We start from the raw sequence: 20,866 nt of genomic DNA on the forward strand, positions 1-20,866 counted from the left end.
AGTAGTTGGTTGAAAAGTCAGGCGACTAGCGGGTGGAGACAGGAGGGGATTTGTGGAACATTTTGCCAGTCCCTCTTCCCTTTTTTGCAGTCTGGCTGTGAACAAATTGGTAGTGATCACTATGAAGAGCAGCAATAGTGGCAAGGTCATTTTGTTTCATCTAGGTTTTGTAAGAGGTGTTAATAGAGTCACAGTGGTTGGTTACTGAGCTGTTGGTGGTGCATTTTATTGTACATTGTGCACGCCTCTCGTTTTATTTTCATGCTAGGATTAGCTTTGAGGGTGACGTGTGATGTTCTTGGAGCCCTGTATGGTTTCTTACTTTGTTTCTATGCTGCTCAATTGAGAATAGAATCTTTCATTTCTGGATATTTTTAAAGCCATTTCTGTACTGCTGCATCGCACAACCAATAGTTTAAGCTCCTGCTTGCTCAGATTAACATTTTGCAAAGGTGGAAAGCTAATAATGTTCAAAGGACTCTCTCTCTCTTTCATCACAGCGGGGTCAATGAACCTTTTACTTTCAAGAAAGCAGTTTGCTTCTCGTGTTAGAAGTTCAGAATTCTATTTGGCTTTTTCGCGCACACAGACTTCGGCAGCCTTTTGAGCCCAAGGAACCAGACATAGGAAGGCTTTTCACATTTTAAGAGCGTTCAAGCGATCTGTGCATAGGGAGGCATTTTTCTCATCTAGCCAATACTTTTTTGCCAGAAGGAGGTAGGCGTTGTGAACATTCTTATTGTCAATTATAGTTTCCACGGAGAGGAGATTGCAAATCTTGTTTTTATTCATTGCTTGGTAGTACGTTTTACATATTTTCGTTTTTTTTCATCATTGAACGATTACAAGCCAATGTTTTTTTAAATTTTTTTTTAACGTTTCTGGCAAATTTTTTTTTACTAATTTCAAAGCATCCCATCCTCAATTTTGTATTGGTATACACACATTTGCTGTCATCAAATGTAGAGATGCCTTTTTGTCTGAAGTTGAGGCAAGGGTATAATATGCAGAACAAATGCAGAGGCACAGGGTGTAATTTGCTAGTTATTGCCATTCTTGAGTGTGGGGAGAGGACATGACTCGAGACACAAAGCCTATAGTGGGTTATTATGCTCCTATCCTCTTTCAACGATAGTAATAAATACCATGTTACGTTCTGCACATCTGCCAAGGCATTATTTTATGTGTCTTTGTTTTAACAAAAGTTATTTATACAAAACCAGGATACAAGTTAAGTTTGCGCTGTAAGATAAAACCACATTGAATAGACTTCCTGACTATAAGGAGTTCTTTTTCCTATGTAGAGTCATTGTTACAACAATCTCAATACTGTGGTACTAGAAATTAATTTGACCTTTGCACTGTAGCAATAAGTGTGTGAATGTGTGTTTATTGGTACAGGTGCTCCATATTACATGTGTTATTCGGTTGCACTGTTACATTTGTTTTCACTGTCATGGCATATTTCACCAGCACAAGTCCTTCACCATCAGTGGCGGCTGGTGACATTTCAAAGTGGTGAGGTGTAAAAGTTGTGGGCAGTGCACTGTGGCGAGTGAGCCCGAACGTGTTCAACCAGCTGCACAACACTTGGCACATTCACAAAGACACCCCACAGAATGCATACGTTGTGAACACAGCCAGTCAATCCTACACCTTATCACTTCATCTAAGCCTGGTCTGCAGGTTCTCGATAGCTGTGCACCTGACAGTTGGCAGGAGCTGCGCAGCAATGCACCACCCGGCACTGTGCCACAATGCACACCAGAGGCATGCGGCACCACCCGGCACAATGCACACCTGAGACAGGCGTGCGCTTTACGAATACCAACAACTCCGCATCCAAGCTTTTCGTGAAAGGTCCACGAATTTCAGTTTAGACAATGCATTTTAAAGTAACAAGGTAGTGTTGGTGCAAGTGTTCATCTCATATCAAACTTGTTTAGTATCCGTTAACTGTCAAACACGCAGGACACCGACCAGTTGTCCAGCACAAACTCCCCCAGTATCCCTTTAATTTGCATACTCCCGCTGACCACACTTCCTGCCAGGGCCACTCTTCTTACTCCTCAGCACCTCCACGCCCCTGCCCTCATTCTAAGCAGTGCTTTCGGGCACTGTGGCCCAAACTCAAGGGCCTGGAGCTTGGTGCTATCTTGTAGTGCAGTACAGTACAGGGCTGCAGGTAGTAAATGAACCACTGAGCAGAGCAGCTTGAACCTCGCCACTGTCGGCAGCCTTCAGAGAGCGGTGGGCAGAAGGGCAGGCCCGCCGTGTGTAGACAGAGTACTGGTCCTGCAGCTCTTTCACGTTAAAGGTCCGTGGCAATTTGAGGGAACCACTGTGTCTGCATATTCGAATTATACTAACAGTCCAGAAGCAACAAAGTCTCTACCTGGTGTTCAAGAGGAAACTGCATCAGCTGGGGTTGAAAATACCCTACTTTTCCTGACAGAACTGAGTGGTGGATGATGACTCTACTAATGTCTTCCACACCCCTGAGGAGGTGTGGGCCTGGTTGTGCTCCAAGTGTATGGAGACACACCTGAACAGCGACTCAACCTGTGTGGGCTGGAAATGCAAGTATTTGAGATAGATAATGCAACCGATCTGGCCGGACCCACCCAACAATAGAACAAGCTGCTAAAGAAAATGCGCAGCTGATGGCAGAAATCACGCACTACCACAAGAACTTCATTGAGGTCCTGGACTCCGATCATGGCTCAGATGTCTTGAGTGGGGAGCGGCTGTTTTGTCCTGCACAGATTCCCAGACTGGCTGATGACCTCTAGGGGCTGGAGCTGAGATGAACTCAGATACGCACAAGTAATTTGTCAAGGGATTGTTTGGGATTGAGTGGGGGGCCATAGAGACACACACCTCATTCCTGCAATGAACCTGGTCATGAGTCACGACCCAGCGGCGGCCGGCATGCTCGAGGGAGGGAGGGGGGGTGGCGGGTGGGGAATAAACAAATTTCTACAATTAAAATAAAACGTACCTGAGGTCCTGAGTGCCAGGATACCGCACCGCCTCCGCTCCGGCCTGTACTGGGGGTCCGCGTGTTCCTGCTGCAGGAAGCAGTCAGCAGGCAGCTTCCCTCCCCTAAGCAACGCATCAGCCAATCACAAAGCTGGTAGGCGAAGCAGGCGAGCACCCCAGCCGGGAAATTTTCTCTGCATAGAGAAAAGGGAGAGTGGGCGGTCCTGGTCGAGGGCAAGGGGGAGTGGCTTGCCCACTGTTGTGGGTATGATTGTTTTGTCGACTCCAGGGCCGACTAAACAATCAGTACCCACAACTGTGGGCAAGCCACTCCCCCCACCCCCCCTGCCCTCGACCAGGACCGCCCACCCACCCACCCCCAACTAGGCACAGAGGCACTTCTGCTTTCTCGCAATGCGAGAAGGCAGAAACATAAATGGTAGTTTTTACCGTTTGTTTCTGCCTTCTCGCACCGAGAGAAAGCATTAGGGCGACGCCCCAATGGGGGAGCCGCCACTGTTCACCATAGCCAATAAGGACCACCGCCTGCCCATAGGTTCTGCAGTGATCTGGTATATTTGCCCATCAGCTGCAAGCATTGATGCGTTTCGGCATGTTGCTTTTCTCACTGGTCTACATAGACAGACACTCTCAGATGAGCAGAGTGTAGTATGCTATTACTATTGAGTGTGAGGGGCATTACTCACGGGAGGCTAAGCTTCAATGGATCATGATTACCCTCTCGCAACAGTTGTAATAAATAGCATATACTCTGCACATCTGCATGCATGGTGTATATCATGGCATTTTTCGAGTATTTTTTTTTTAATATAGTTAACTAAAACGAGGAAGCAAGGTGTTACATTAGTGCAGTAAGGACAAATCACATTCATAGAGGCCTTATGACTATTTGTTGATTAGTTTCGTTTTTCTCTATGAGAAGTAATGAGGACATGCAATCTGTTTTCAGTGAACTGTGTTTTTCTAATGTGAGTTTTGCTGCACTGTGGAAATAAACTGGATTTTGATGTTTGTGCTGTAGTAGTAAGGAATGGGAAAATGTGTGTTTAGTGGAATTACTCTGAGACATATGTCTGAGCGTGTGTGTTAATTGAGACAAAGTAATGCCACCAGTGTTTTTCTACACTCAGTAGCATTTTCAGTATCTGAGGATAACAAGTTCCTGGGCCTAGATGGACGAAACATTAGAAACTTAGCGGCAGCGCATTGTAGTTTAGGTGTAGCCGGAAATGTGTGCGTGGGGTGTCAGAGTTTTCGAGCAGGGGTGCATCGGGACCGGATGATAGGTAGATTGGCGCCAAACTGTTACTACTTTTTAAATCAGCATCAGGAGCTTGTAAAAGGGCCAGTTTATAGCAGTGAGCCATTTGACCTGGTGGTGGTAAGCTAGGGTATGGGGATGTTCAGAAAGATGCACGCGCTCAGGCGGCAAAATGTATGCTCGTGTTTAGTGATGCAAAGGAGTATTAGGGGAAACCGAGTAGGAAACCCTTTCAATAATCCTTTCTGCAGACACTAACAGGGTGAATAGTGATCTGGCTTGCCTAAAAGGTATGTGTGCTTGTGTCTTCCATATGTTCATTAAAAGGATGTGTCCTGCAGTAGTGTGCTAGTGATAAAGGCTTCCACTTTCATGGATGGGGTCAAATGAACCCGAAGGTTCCAGGCTAATTTTAGAGTCAGGGTAAAGTGGATGGATTTAGCATCATTGTATTGATGCACATGCAAAACATTATTTACTTATCACTCAGACAAGAGAAATCTCCAGTCCTTCATAAAAAAAGTAGATTCAACCAGAAAGATACATTTCACTCACTCTGCCTGGCAACCTGGCCCCGTGGAGTGATGCTTCAGACATGGGTGTTCATTGCACACATTCAATGAAGCAACTCCGTTAACAAGCAGCGCCTGCTCTAAAAAAGCAGTCGGCTTGTCTGCTGAGTAGGCAATGATACCTACCCAAGCCCTCTTGAAAACATTAGAGATGTTTTAAAAAATAAATAAAAAAAAGCAAGTCAAATCTGGCAATTCAACTGTGAAATAAATGAAAAATCTGCAGATCCCCAAACAGACTTGAGCATAGCTCCACTCTCTGCTGGCTGTGCTTTAGGGCTCAGGTGTCCTAGTTAGGGAACAGGACGCTGGAATAGGCATTCTTCTCTTGGCAATGCGTATAAGGGCGACCAAGGGCCTGTGCATACATCCGAATGGATAGCATCCGTCAAAAAAAGGCAGAGGGAGGCTTAGTGTTGTGCAAATGGTAAGAGAAATGTTGTTTTCCCACAAAATGAATTAAAAATGAATCTGCTGTGGCACTCTATCTCGCTGCGTCAGAAGGCCAACTGAGAGTCCCCTGGACTCAAACGACCTCTTGGTACTCCGGAAGCAGGGTCCGCATTATGAAATAGGTCATGAATCATAACAGCGGAAGGAGAGGCTTCTCCAGGACCTTCCACTGCTAGGAAATGATCCTAACAGTTACTGTTTACTCTTCCTCACTCATGCAGCAAATGAACCAGCATGCTGTGGGTGGATGCTCAGGTCATTAGCATTGCTCATGACAAAAATAACTTGTATCTTATTGGTAAAGGCGCATATCTTGTTTACTGATCTCAGCGTGGATGTTCATGTTTCAAGACTATTCTCCACAGCCTCTTTAACACTGCATCGCTTGGTTTCTTCACAGCAATAACCCGGCTCACAAGTATTACCTGGCGACAGACCCCGTCACTGGAGATTTGTATGTTTCTGACACGAACTCTCGCAAAATATATCGACCAAAATCACTACTTGGCACCAAAGACCTGAAAGAGAATGCTGAGGTCGTAGCGGGTACGGGAGAGCAGTGCACGCCCTTCGACGAGGCGAGGTGTGGTGAAGGCGGCAAAGCTGTGGAGGCAACACTCACAACTCCAAGAGGTAAAGTGCTTTCTTATTTCCAACATTCTCTCTCGCTGATTCCTCTAGTCCTCCATGTGGGTGGTCGACGCTCTCTAGCACTGAACTCCCTGGGCATGCTTGTTGACCGATGTGCTGTATAGTCACTGGGCCAAGCACAAACTGTAATACCGCTAACAAGATGCAGTTTCCCCTTACCACTAGTGAAAATGCAAATACTGTTGAATTTACACAGCAGCTGTAATGTCAGCACTGATCTTAAAGTCATGAGTATTTTATAAGAATTTTTCAGTATACTTAAGAATGAAATGGTGTGCCGTTTCTGAGCAGAGGCTCCCAAATCTATATATACCTGAATGGGCTCAGCCCTGGCACAGATTTCTGGATGTACCATAATATGACGCTTTTGCAAATCTTATATTTCAATTATGTTCTAGGCTTCATGTGCTTTTACTTTTTCTTGTTCTGAGAAGATTGGCTATTTTATTTTGACTTACGAAGAACTTACTGTCCTCCGCGATCACAAAACAGGCACACTTCAAGCCTCACCTCCGTTGCTGTCATGAATTTTAGGAGGGTAATAAAAGGTCATGAAATGCAAGAGTCAAGAATGTCCTCAGAGGTCTCTTCTTCATTACTTTGTCGAGTAAAGGCAAGATTGTGCCAGAGAAAACGAATCCAAAAAACATTAAAGTCCCATCAGAGTTCAAGAACCTGGTTGCGGGGTATGAAAGGAACCAGCATGGCTGCAGCTTGCAGGACTAAACCTGTGCACCAGTAGCTACGAAAGTAGAACCGAATAGTGAGGCAGAGTATCAACATTCATGGTCTGCTTTATAAGAGGAAGGTAGAATCCACCTGACCAGCAAGATCTGTTCCATTAGAAACCCGTGATAGTTTGTATGAAACTGTAGCACTTTGAACACTGGCCGCCATCTTGGAATGGTGTGTGTAGTTGGCTGTTTTGGTTGGAGACATTACCTAGAGGACAGCAGTAATGTGAGACGCCCACAGATGGACGTTGAGCAGGGTGAGAGGCTTCATTTACTTTTAGACGGGCCAAAGCCCCCTATCAATGTCAGATAAACCTGTCCCACATGACTCACTGGAGCCGCAGTTGGTATGGAGGGGAGGATGGTCCATGATCCTAAGGCTGATATGCCAGCCCACTCACTGTCTCTATGCTCCACACCTGGGTGTGGCCGCATCACTTCTGCCAATGCTTAACAACTGTCCGCCATGCCCCTTGCACTTGACCTCAAAATCTGCAAATTGTCTGTGGATTCCACTTTAGTAACACATTGTTGACCAGTATAGGAATGTTTAGTAAACAACCTATTTGAACACCATTTTGCTGCTGCAGCACCTGCTAAATTTGGTATGGTATTTGCTGCTTTCATTAGGTCTCTGACTCCTGTAAGTGTAAGAAACCAAAATGTTGTTTAAGTATGGACAAATCTGAGCTGGGGTACTGAAAGGATGTTAATTGGTAGGCGAGATAAAACACATACATATCACATCCTTCTCTCTGTCTCAACTTTTTCAGTTGACTATTAGAATGATGGTGCCAGCCGGGTGTTAAAGCCCCCAAGTGTTTATGTTCTCATAAACAGCTGGAAGTGTGGCTCTCATAGTACATACTCCTCTAATAACAAAAGTAACACATATTCCTGCAAGCTGGGAGCTTGTGAGAAACTGATTAATGTCACAGTTGTAAATCACTCCGCTCTAAGAACTGGGATTTTGTTTTAGCATGGGTGTGTACTTTAAAATACATCTGTTTGGTATCAATTTAGAAAGTCGTTGTTCAAAAATTCAGTAGGTTTATGTATGTGATTCTCTAGATGGTCTTGTATCTCCTATTGCTGTTGGAAGGCATCTGAAAATGCAAAATACTGACATAAACCCACGCCACTGTTTTTTATCTTAACTTATCTTTTGAGTTGCTGATTTTATAATTTATGCTGAATGTGTTCCTTGGTGTTTGGAAGATCCACCAGTCAGTTTGCGTTCACTGGTGTTTTACGTTTCGACCATAAACTGAGAACATTACCCTGTGTTTACTAATAAATTAGCTTCAGGTATTGTTCTCTAAAGCTTAAAACTGACAATCAACTATACAATGGACAGTGATCAACAGCAGGATGATTTATTAACACCAGTGGGGACACGTGCCGTTTTCATGGGTGCCCAACACAGGTCCAGGAGTGCCAGCTCCATGCCAGATTTTCCACATATGGTAAATGCTTATACTAATATTTTGAATGCAAATTAGTTACATTGACAGCGGGTACCCTCAAACTCTGGTACTGATCTAGACCTCCTGCAAACGTATTGGGCACGCTGACTCTATTTAGACAACAATATCTTTATGTACAAAGAAACTAATATTCGCTATTCTTTCATAAAAAGGGATCGCTGTTGATAAGAATGGAATCATTTACTTTGTTGATGGGAAGGTGATTCGAAAAGTGGATCAAAATGGAATTATCTCCACCCTTCTTGGCTCCAACGATTTGACCTCCGCGCGGCCTTTGACCTGTGACACCAGCATGCACATCAGTGAGGTATTTTTAACAATGCAATTTTAAACGGCTTAAATGTCTTGTACAGTAAATAGTCCGCACACATTTGCATAATTCCCTTTTTATTATGTTGTCATTTCCAGAATGGTTTTCTTTTTGATGACAGAAACCCTGCACGGGTTGAGTATTTGCAAGTACCTCACGGGAACATTGACACTGTGAATATGAGGCTGATACCGGGGTTACCTGCCATAGTAGTGTGTATCTGCAAAGCAGGCAGTAACATGAACTGATTGTCAAGCGGATGTAGTCAGTGGCATGCTCAGTCCATTGCTCTGTACATATTCTCACAGAGCTGTAGGGCTGGGATAGCTGAGTCTCGGAGTACCTTACTGTAAATGAAAACATGGGAAAGCTGGGATGAAAAAGCTGTGGAGTGCAAATTAATACCTGAGGGGATATATAGAGCTGAACATTCCATAACCGTTGTATTAATAAAGAGAAATATATATATATATATGCTGTTATACATACTTATTTTATGACCGTAGTACTGCCATGCTGTGCGTAGTTACCCTCGGAGACTCGACACTAAAGCAAAGAACAGGATTTGAGGGGGGGGGGGGGAGGGGGCCACTCCTTTGCTGCTCTTAATGATTTTCTGGAAACGTTTTAGGGAAACGCCCAAGCAGCTAACAGTGTACCACATAGCTGAAATGTATACACATGTTCTGTATGTTAAGGGGAAAAAAAGTGTATTGATGTTTTAATTTTCCTAAAATGACACAGGATTTTTTTGTATCACATTGTGAGCTTCTCTAACGTGGCTGCCCCTACCTTCTACTCTCTGTGCCACGATTGAGGTGCATTGTTGAACTGTACATGCATCACTTACACACACACTCACTCACACACACATCACCAGTGTCCTCACCACGAGAGGGGCACAATACTAAGACTCCGCACAGCCTCTCCGAATCCTTCTGCCCTCACCACCATCGAACTAGGCCACCACATGTCCTAGAATACAACGGGAACCCAGTCCAGATCATCCGGGCAGTACCTCCCGCATCACAGCGACCAACACCCTGCATGCTTTCTAAGGGTGATAGATCCACGCCAACACCAGAAAGCACCATATCAATTCAATGAGAATGTGATTGAAATTGCAGTTTGCTTTTAGTCTTTTGATGGTGCATTTACAGCGTATTGGATTTTTAAATTAATTTAAATGCATATTGCATTAAAATAGAAGATGGCACATTACATGAATAATTGTGAGCTATTTCTTTGTTTAGGTTCGCCTGGAATGGCCCACTGACTTGGCAATCAATCCAATGGATAACTCCATTTATGTCCTGGACAACAATGTGGTTTTGCAAATCAGCGAAAATCGTCAGGTGCGCATCGCTGCCGGGAGACCCATGTACTGCCAGGTCCCCGGCGTGGAGTACTCCGTTGGCAAACACGCTGTGCAAACCACGCTGGAGTCTGCGACTGCCATCTCCGTATCGTACAGCGGCGTCCTTTATATCACAGAAACAGACGAGAAGAAGATTAACAGGATCCGGCAAGTCACGACAGACGGCGAGATCTCTCTGCTCGCCGGCATACACTCGGAGTGTGACTGCAAGAATGATCTCAATTGTGACTGTTACCAAACCGGAGATGGCTATGCCAAGGACGCCAAACTCAATGCACCCTCATCCCTGGCAGCATCTCCCGAGGGCACGTTATACATTGCTGACCTTGCAAATATCCGGATTCGAGCCGTCTCGAAGAACAAGCCCCTGTTGAATTCTATGAATTACTACGAAGTGGCTTCCCCAACCGAGCAGGAACTCTACATCTTTGATGTCAACGGTACACATCAGTACACTCTCAGTTTAGTCACTGGAGACTACATCTACAATTTCAGCTACAGTAATGAAAACGACATCACTGCAGTGACGGACAGCAATGGAAACACGCTTCGCATCCGGCGGGACCCCAATCGCATGCCGGTGAGAGTTGTGTCTCCCGACAACCAAGTCATCTGGCTGACCATAGGAACCAACGGCTGCTTGAAAAGCATGACTGCGCAGGGGCAGGAGCTGGTGCTGTTTACGTACCATGGCAACAGTGGCCTCCTAGCAACTAAAAGTGATGAAACTGGCTGGACTACTTTCTTTGAGTAAGTACGGTGATCCCTCTAAGCTGACAGCTGTCTATACTGGGTCAATGTGAACGTTGTTGTAAGAAAATTACCTCAGCCTTGTTGATTGACATAATTCAGACTGCAGAGACTGGTTTCTGCTGTAAATTTTGGAGGTTTGCATGTAATGACAGCGTTCGAACTGCCTAACTGAATATACAGAATATGTCGTCTCCAGTTTGGAGAAAAAGGATATTCACGAGACAATCTGACTAAATATAGTGGTCTGACTAAGTCAGAGCACTATATTTAGTTTTAGAAAACATTGTATTGAGTGAAAACAGCCAGTGTGTGTAGCACCTGAGAGATGTATTTGGCCCGTCCGTGTTTATGGGCACGGAAATATCTATGAAACACAAAAGCAGATGGAGCATTGCGCTTTCTTAGGTACAAGATATTTTACTGGTGTGTGCATCAGATATTACAATCAGGGCACAGACCTAGTGAAGTCAGAAATACAATAATTTATCTGAAAGTCTGACTCTAAGCCCTTGCAGAATATTCAACTTACCCCTCATCCCCCTGACCCTTCCTTGTTCAACCATGTGTTGTAGTCTGTGCATATGCTTTAGTCTTCACACTCTCCCCAACACGTCTGAGTGTACATCACATTGATGTGTACCTGTGTGCGTGTACTCCGTCCTCAGACACATAGTCTGTGGCCATTCTTCATTAAGTTTGCACAGGGCCGCACCCTGCTCTATTTGGACTTGTACAATACACATAGAGGTCAAATGCCACTGCTTGATTTGAGCCGGTGGTTTACGGTGCTCGGTGGGCATTAATTGTCAACACTGGTGCTTATGATAGTCTGCCACATAGTGGCGCTGTTTGTCCAATTTAGGAAAGAGCACAACAGTTGTTTGTTAATTCAATATACCTTACAAAGGACTAATACCTGCCTCCCAAGCCATTCTTCTACCTTTTGGAGCCTGGAGTTGTCTGACCTGTCACACTTGGAAGAGTGTGTTAGTAGTTGTATTGTCACCGTCCTTGGCAGCACTGGCAGGAGCCATATGTGGTACAAGCTGCAGTGGCCTCCTGTCAAGGCCCTGGCACTTTCGTTTTTTTCCTCAAAGTACGCACTGCCCAATGCGTTTACATTTCTGGTTGTTATGGTGTTACGCTTAGTCATTTATTGCTCGTATAGCCCAAGCATTGAGCTTACTGAGACAGAATGTGCATTCTGTTTCTCAGCTCGTGCAAGCCCTGTGGTAGGAGCAGGATTTCTTATCAGAGTCAGAGCAGGGTAGTGGTTATTATCTGGGTCTCCCTTCAAAGATGGTTCACAGGTAGCAGTTCTTTCACACTGTGAAAGTCAGGTTGGTAGGACCATGGCTCCTATCCCGCCGTTGCCACCATTGCCTACATATGGTACAGTGATTTCATTTTAATGTGCTCTGTTCTGCACAGTGTTTCTTTGATAGGCTCAGGTCCAAGGGCAGGGCAGCTAGACTCCATTGTCATGCCCCTCTCACCCCCTTGGTTCAGGATCTTTTTTGCAGTTTTATATAGCGCAAACTCAACCCGAAGGTATCAAAGCACTGTACATGAGCAGCAGTTGCATTACAAACAGATACATTCATTTCTACCCACTGGGAGATTAAGTGATTTGCCAAGAATCACAGGATGTTTGAGCCTACCACCAGACTAGAACCTGATTCCCCAGCTTCAAGGTCAGCCGCTCTAGCTGTTAAGCCACATTCTTGTTTCTGTTTGTTCCTCATTTGTGCTTACTGTGGGGGTAGGGCTTTTTCATTCATACCTCACAGTTCTGCCATCACTAACCCTTGCTTTGTATAAAGCCTTAATGAGGTGGTCAGATCGTACTTATAATGCTACTTCTAATACTAGCTCTCTGTTTTGTTCATCTGGGAACTTTGTTTCCGTTCCTCAGCCTAACATTGCCCTAATTAAACTCTCAGTCGCTCCCTCGTTCCATATTCATTGTGTGAACTCACGTATTGACTCCATAGCCACAAGTCGATGAAGTGTGGTCTGGGCACTCTTGTCCCATTTCGGTACCAGTATGTTTGTCACCACAGCTTCCATCACTATTATCAGTTCACTCAGAGAGAGAGAATCAGACACATTGTTTGGTCTATGATGTTCGACATAGTTGTCAGGTTTCTACCATGCGTACAGGAAGATTATTTTCCAGTCCGTCTTCTTCTGCAGAGGGTCCTGAGTAGGGTTATTTCCATCACAGGCATTCAGCTTCTTTGTTCAGCACATGCTTAAGCTTCTAGACAGCTGTTGTTGCCAGTGCTTAATTTATAAAACAATAAGTGTCAGGGCCCTCGTCAGGAGGCCACTGCGGCTTGCACCATCCATTGCCCCTGCCATCGCTGCCAGTGACAGAACCAACACAACTACTTACCATAAGCCCTTACAGGTGTGACAGTTCAGACTATTCGTGGCCCCCAAAGCTATGAGAATGGCTTGGGCAGCAGGCATGTCATTTTTAATGTGTATTAAATCAGGGGTGTGGAATTCCTATAGCCTGACGCCCAGGACATATTTTCTTGGGGCAAGGACAACAAGTTTTCATGTTTATTGTGTCCTTGGGACAAGTAGGCACAACCCCCTACAGCACAAACACTTTGGTTGCCAGTTTGCAGTACATTATGGATCAAGGAAGAGCATTATCTGCAGTTAAGGTAATATTTGTCTCCATATGTTAATATTGTTCAAACGCCTATTTATGGTTCATTAATGCAAAGCCTTTATCATTAGAGTGGGCTCTCTAAAGAAATATTGTAAGCTTGGACTGCACTAATGACTGTGGTTCAAGGATAAATATGTGTACACACGTTTGCAGAGTTTAACAATATGAAGCTACGTTTAATCCTCCCAGAATGCTCTCCGATTAGATGCAAATATTTGCAGAAGCTTTAAATCAAGATTGAGGATTCTTTCCTTTCAGAATAAAATGTTCACAAAAAATGCAACTCAGGGAAAATGTTTTGCTAAACTACTGTGAAATTTTAGGTACCATTTCTTTGAAGCATCTTTAGTAAGATACATGTTAGCATTTCCAAAAATATTTCTAATGGAAAATAAAGGTAACCAGTTTCAACAAGATAATGGGAAACATGAAAATAAACAAGCACTGTCGAAGCCCATAGGTCTGACATTGGTATTCAGTATTTTGGTTTTGTCAATGAGTGTCTTGTTTTGACATGGTTTTAATAAAACTTTATTGTGTTGGGACTTTCCAGGCCCTCACCATTATAACCAATACTGACAAAAATACTTTTTGATCTAAAAAAGCACACATTACCACAATAGTCCCTGGCAATGAGTGCATATATGCTCCTTGTGAAAGAGTAGAATGCTGTTACTCTCAGTGAAGCCAGCCGATAGATAGAATTTTAATAAAAACAAAAGGTCTTGGCTTACGCTAGACCTAAGGCGGTGTGTAGAACAAAGGTCTAGTAGAGGCCAAAAGGGTCCTCAGGTAGCCTGGGCTACTAATGATTTAAAAGTAGTACTTAGTCAAATGGAAAAAATACAAGGAAGTCCCGAAGGGACTTGTATACTTAATATGTTGGGACACAAGGTTTGAAATGACAACTCATTTATTATCTGCATAAATGGAGTATCATATACTACAATCATAGTTCTAGTGCTCACACAGAAAGTGGAAGTGCGTGAAGTGGGGGAGTGCTGGTGACATTTACAAATACATCGCATTGAAAAAACAACAATAATCTTCAAAACTCCTAAATCAATTGAATGCAGTAATGGAGTTTTTTGTTGCCGGGGTCGACAACGTTTCGGTCTCATAAAATTGAGATCATCATCAGGACGAGAGAGTGTGAGCAGAAAGAATTTAGGGAGCCGTAGCGATTCGGGCAGCACTTGGAGCGGTTAGAGAACGGCATCTGGAATTAGGAAGAGCGCCTGTCTTGCACCAGTAGTTGTGAGAACGTTAAATTCGGTTCGAGAGTCCGTAATGATTCGGGAGATGAACGATTTGTGGCTAGCGTACGCGGTCGTTTACTTGAGTCTCGTTGAAGTAGTCGGTGGGTTGCACCGGAGAGACCACGTGTCAACCCACCGACTACTAGGCAGGGGCCCAATTCTTAAATAAAGTCGCAGAAGTGTACCCATGGTATATGTCATTGCATTAGTGCAGATTTACAGCGTTCATACATTTTCAAGAATTTAAAGAAGTAGGCCAGGAAATGGTACTTCTAGAAAATATTTGTAAACTGCATTTTAGCATGAGCAAATATGTATGTGTACATTTTTTCATGTGACAGTCTGCTGAGCGTTTACAAGATCACTTTTCCTCCAACCCCTTTTTTCCCAACCATGGAAGAATTTTTTCTTCCGCCCTTGTCCGGAGCAAATTTCCAACTTTTCTCAGAATGCAAAAAAATTAGAGAAGATCTGGAGAAAATCCCCATAACATGCAATTTAGTAGGTTTCCACAGACTTAAAAGGGCATTGCAACACTGAAACTATTGCTTACTGCTACAGCCCAGTTTGTAAATGTACGGAAAGGTAGCAAAATCAGTGAATTGCTGGTATTGAAACCCTACTATAGTATGAGCCCTGGCATAATCAAGCAGGCTATTATCTGAGCTCTCATATAATAAGATTGCTACCATCATTTGTCTTCAAACTATGTGGCATCAAAGGGACAAGTGCATTTTCTTTTACAGGACAAGTAGATTTATAAAGCAACCTGTCCCATGGACAAATTGAAATGTTATTAAATGCCACACCCCTGTTGAATTATTAAAAAGCTGTTGTGTTCATCTATATTTTCAACAAACAGCGACACCATGTGGTAGACTGTTAGTGCTGGTGCTGGCAATTAAGTGCTGGCGCCGAGTACCGGTGACCACCGGCTCAAATTAAGCACTAGTTGTTGCCATCTTCCTTACTACACTTCCTACTCACATCATATATTTCTGCAAGTTGTTTGTGCATGCTGCTGCTGGGTTTGCTAAACATTGACATAAAGGCCCTTCTACTTGCTTTCTATATGAAATATGTTTATTCAGACTTTATCAGTTATTTTGCTACCAAGTACTACTGGTGTTGATTCCTAATTCAAATGTATAGCTGTATATCGTAATAGGAAGTTGTCAAATGCTTGCCGATAGCGTTCTCATTGTGTAATAGTAATGACTCTCTTATGTAGCGCTTGAGCCCATTGTTTATTAGCAATACAAAAAATGGATTTTTTAGCCTCAGAAGTCCATTTTATTGACTCTGAGCTTAATCAATTTATATTCTTTCTCATATTTATACCATTTTCCCCATATTTTGAATTAAAACATACACCTCTATATCATTTGTGATATTCACAGGAAACCGTGTAGACAAACATTACAATATTTACATGACGCACAAACAATTAATCTAGTGTTTGGAAACAAGATTAATACATGAAGAAATCAACGGACTACTACATATTTGATACAGTGTTAGACATGATACATAAATCAAAAAAAAGAGACTCCTCTGTCCTACAAACTTATGTACAGTACCGGGACCCATTGTATTTAGATCCTCGATGCTGTATGCTTTCAAAGTCCTGATTCGGTCAGAGTGCTAATCTAGAACTCTATATCTGCACTTATTTAGTCAAGCCCAGACTCGGAGTTATTCTGTCTGCTTATTCCGCTGTGGTTACTATTGGCCTCAAGGTGAAAATGCCAACACGTTTCAACCTTCATAATTGGATCACACATTGGTTTTGATTGAAGGTCTTCATCAGGACGGAAAAGAGTTCATGTAGGACACTAGTTTTCCTAAAGCAAAAATAATAAAAAAGAAATTGAGTATATCTACTCCTAGTTACGTACTACACTGAATCTTACTTATTTGTATTTGATGTGCTCATTACATAACGAATTATGGCGTCTTTCTGAACCAATAGTGACGTAGGTCAAGTGATAGTGCCAAACACCCTCGTCAGATGGGTGTAATCCTTAAGTTTCTAGTCACCTCAATGGTCATGGTGTCTGACATTAGCGTGGGGAGGGATAAGAAAAACATACTTTTAGTTTGGATCAAGGAAAAGTGTTAACTGCAGTGCTTTTCAAATATAAGCTATTACTACTTTCCATTTTAATGGTGTTAAGCTCTGTTTTATCTCAGATGGAGAAAGGTGTGTTAGCCACCTTGAGAGTCAAACTTGTGATTTGCAAGATAGATCACACCTGATGTCATCTATGAGTGCTTAACTCAAAGACCTTATTTTTTGACACTGGATTAAGGTAAAACATGTTTTTATAAAGCTCTTTGTAACCATGTTTTCAACACTTAAATAACAGATGCCTAAGTTATGCAATTTAATGGCACTCTGTTATTGACCTCAGAAGGATTAAAGTCTTAGTTGTCAAGCTTACAAAGCAAATGGCGTACTGTGTGAGAGTCCCTTACATGTGCCTTTTGTAATTGTGTGAAATGAATCCATTTGTTCAAACTCTTACACTTAGAGCCACATAGAGCCGAGTCCCCGGTCTAGTTGATCAGATGTCCTCTCCGGGTTGATGTTGATTCGGTGGGTCGCATTCCTAATTGTATTGAAACTTTGATGTCGCAGCTCGAAACTGACTTGATTGGGGTCTGTTAGAACAAGTATTTGCCATGCCAATAGGTCTGGCTTTAATGTGCCAGTGTGTATGTACAATACTTGTGTGTGCATATTGGCAGGCATTAGCACGAACAACGCAGGCATTTTGGCTTCTGCAAGGCTCTTTAACCATTTAAAGCAGCATGGAGAAATAAAAGGTAAGGATGCTTGGCCGTCACCATTTAAAAGTTGTAGTGCAGGAGCAGCAGGCATGCAGTCAGCTGTGTGAGAGGCATGGGGAGCAATGCCCTGCTTAACCAGGATGGAGAGAAATAAAGGCTGGGGCTACCTTACCAACACAGTCTATGGCCATGGCCCAGGAGCGGCCAGCGTTCAGTCTGCGGTGTGGGAGAGGAGGGAGCCAGTGGCGATCATGGTGCCATGGCTTGCCCGGCAGCATGGAATGCCGACAGTGAGCTGACGCGCCTTTGCTAAGTAAGACTGGTGAGTTGTTAGTTTGAGATTGAGACGCAGGCCCCGAAATGGCCACCCCTAAGTCTTGTATCATTGCGGCTTTTATTACTGACCTCGAAAGACTTCAGGCGCCCATCTTCGGGTCAGGCCATCCGAAGCTGCAAAAAGAAAAGCCAACAAGGAGGCTGTGTAAGTCAGGTTCGCTCTCGATTCCTGACAAATGCAGAAACGGTGCAGTGGAAAAGTGTTGGTTGCATTTAAGATTGAAGGTGAACAAAAAGTGTGATGTTTCGTTCTGCCTTTCAGAGGTAAAATAGTTCAGGGAACGTACTTTGCATTGTAAAGGACAGATGAACTCCATAGCAGGTGGAATGATACTCCAACCTGCCAGTAGAATGACTGTGAGGGGGAAATACTCCAGAGCCCACTTTGTATATATTCCTTACTATCTGCCTAACTGACAGTCAAAGCTGTCAAGCCAGATCTAAAATTCTTAGGCACTTCGAGCCAGAATAGTGCTGCAGTTTCGGTCTCCGTTTATGACGATTATCGGGCTAGTCTCAGAACCCATCTTGCTGCTGCCCGTTGTCTCAGCAGTGCTGCTAGGCGTGGGAACGGATCAATAAATGTGGTTTTGCGCGTATAATGGGGATCATACTGGGGCGTAGGGGGCAACGTGCTTTATGTATAATGGTGTGCGTCCCTCCAGCCATGGTGCCTTGTTATCAGTAAGTGCGCTAATAGCGCTCTGTACGCCATCCTTGCTTACTGGGGCTTCCAGATCAAAAAGGGCATTGAAAGCCGGAGGTCCCGCGGCTCGCCCCTCTGAAGGACCCGCCGCCTCTGCTCGGCGCATCGATTCATAGCATTTTCTGTCAAAGGCGCTCAGCTTCCTACGATTATCTACCGCAGGAGCCCCACTGTTGTTCTGATTCTACCTAGGTATGCTTCTGCCTTTGCAGGATGCTGTCCTACTTTGCTTCCCGTTTCATAATAGCTCCCTTTTGATTCGGTAGGGTGGACATGGATGGGGATTCATTTATGAGACAATACTTTTTTTTGGGGGGGTGGGGGGGGGGGGGGGTTGTACTGGGACTGGACAGTTTTGTGCCTCTATTGTACAATTTTGTTCTAGTCTAGAAAAGATGTTTGCGCTGACCTACTGAAAACTGGTGTGTTTTTTTTATTGTACTGTCGGTCGTTGTTGATTAAATCTTTCTTCACTGGTAAGGAATTGATAGAAAACAGAGCAAAGCTTCCTGACATTGGGGCACTTTACGTCATCGGCCTATAAGTTAATCATTATGTATGAACAGCTAGACACCCTCCTGTCTGATAAAGTCAAGCGCGCATTCATGAAGCTATTACGGGATCTGGTTTGTGGTCTGTGTTTTTGACTCGGCACGCGCCAGTTGTAATTACATCTACTTTCTCTGCTTTTACTGGAAAGGGTTTACCTCTGATAACCTTCCGAAATGATTTCCCGTGTTTGGCACAGAGGCCTCACCCACTGCACGGAGGCGGATGTGAATATCTGATTTCCAGTGCGCAGGTTGCCTTTCCTTTCAAGCCAATGAAAAGGCCGCATTGCTGGTGCGTAGGAGGATAGCTCCGTGGAGGTTAATTGTGCTTTTCTAAATTGACCAGCGATGCGACGCTTACTAAAATAAGACCTGTGATGTGTGTGCATGCAAGAAAAAGGGCGTCTGTCATGCATGTGTGAAGCCAGTCTCATTAGAAATGTCTGACTCTCTCGGAGGTGGTTGCTGTGCATTTGGTTAAGATCCTGTCCGTGCACTGGGTTAAGATCCTGTCCGTGCACTGGGTGATATCCAGTGGTAGGTCAGTGATCAGTTATTTTAGGTAATGGTTTGGGCATTGACTGAGAGACTCTCATAGTTAATCGCACCAGTGCTTAGTTTAATCATTATTTCCTCATTGGTTGGTGCTGTAATCGGAGGAGTCTGCACACATGACAAAGCCGCTCCAGAGTCTATACATCTGGAGGGGTCTGAGTAAGTTCTTGTTTTCGAGGCCTTATCGAATATACCCACAGCAGTTGCATCTCTTGTAGGTTCACAGTGTATACTTGTGACCAGTTAAGCTGCTTTATGATTTTTCACTTTGTAGTTTGTGAAGCCGATCGCATCACATTTATCAAAAGAATTCTAGAAAGTTGCTGTATCAGTCGCGCCGCCGAGCATGATCGTTGTGCGTTCTGTATCTGACGTCATCTATAGTTGTTTCCTAAGCTCATCTTGGCCCCTCCTGGTCACTCTTCTGAAGTACAGGTTACAGTAACACGCTTGTGTGTTTCTTGTCGATCCCTTTATGGTTCTGGTTCAGAGTTCTAACTAAGTTTTCTTTTTCGTATTCACCTTCAGCATGTTAGGAATGTTGAGTAAATTAACATAATATAATCATACATTACATCAACATAACTTAATGGGGCGTCGGGTACCAGCAGGCAAAACAGAAAGCTAAACTCAGTGGTGCTTGACCGCTGATTTGTTGGTATCTGTTAAAGAAGGCTAGACTGTTGTGCAGTGCCTCCTTGTTTGTGGTGTGCACTGCTGTGCTGTGCTTCTAATGGGTGGGACCACATTTGCTCAATGAAGTTCCCCATGTGAGTGCAAGCTTCCACCCCTCTAGTATCATCACTGTGATCCTCTTCCAGCCTCTTCGCACTGAGGCAGTAGAGCTGGTAATCAAACGAGTAAGGCCTGTCTGAAGCACATCTTACTTGGCGCGGTACTGCTTGGAGCCACCCCTAGCGCTCCTGGAGGCCTGTGCACAGCTGCAGAACTCGCACCCCTTCGGATGAAAGGAGGTGATGTGCTGCACCCCCTGCCTCCCACCAGTGAGGGACTGTACCTCTGGCACAACTCAAGCCTCCCTTCATTGACCGGACTGTAAGGTCTTGTCCATGTGTTGTATGTGGTCCATCTCGAACCTGTTACTCTGCCTGGTAGGAAAAAGATGCCTCTTCCCGGAGCATCATTACGATTGAAGGTCCCTTGCCATCTTAGTTTATTTAGCTTTGTTTTCTTTTACTAGTGATTCATGTGCACTGCAAAGATGTGTTTCAAGAGACCGACACATTTTCGGTGGCTGCAAATAAATATTTTTCTTCAAGAGCGCTCACAATTAAAGCAGTGCCTGATTTTACGTAGTCCAGGAGGAAGAGCAGGGGATCTGTTTAACTGAAAAGCAAATTAGTGATTGTGTATTACT

General features: G+C 44.0%; 1 protein-coding gene across 6 annotated transcripts in view; it reads left to right on the forward strand.

The window, feature by feature from the left end:
• Positions 1–20,866, forward strand: part of TENM3 (teneurin transmembrane protein 3) — a 1,236,182-nt gene that overhangs the window by 1,163,998 nt on the left and 51,318 nt on the right. For all 6 annotated transcript variants that reach the window (XM_085641875.1, XM_085641876.1, XM_085641877.1 and 3 more), the window contains 3 exons: positions 5,690–5,922; positions 8,314–8,468; positions 9,725–10,599. In XM_085641875.1, coding sequence (XP_085498001.1) covers positions 5,690–5,922; positions 8,314–8,468; positions 9,725–10,599 — 1,263 coding nt within the window. The remainder of the gene's footprint in view (positions 1–5,689; positions 5,923–8,313; positions 8,469–9,724; positions 10,600–20,866) is intronic.

Source organism: Triturus cristatus, chromosome 2_2 (genome assembly GCF_964204655.1).
Source record: "Triturus cristatus chromosome 2_2, aTriCri1.1, whole genome shotgun sequence".
Taxonomy (NCBI): Eukaryota; Metazoa; Chordata; class Amphibia; order Caudata; family Salamandridae; genus Triturus; species Triturus cristatus.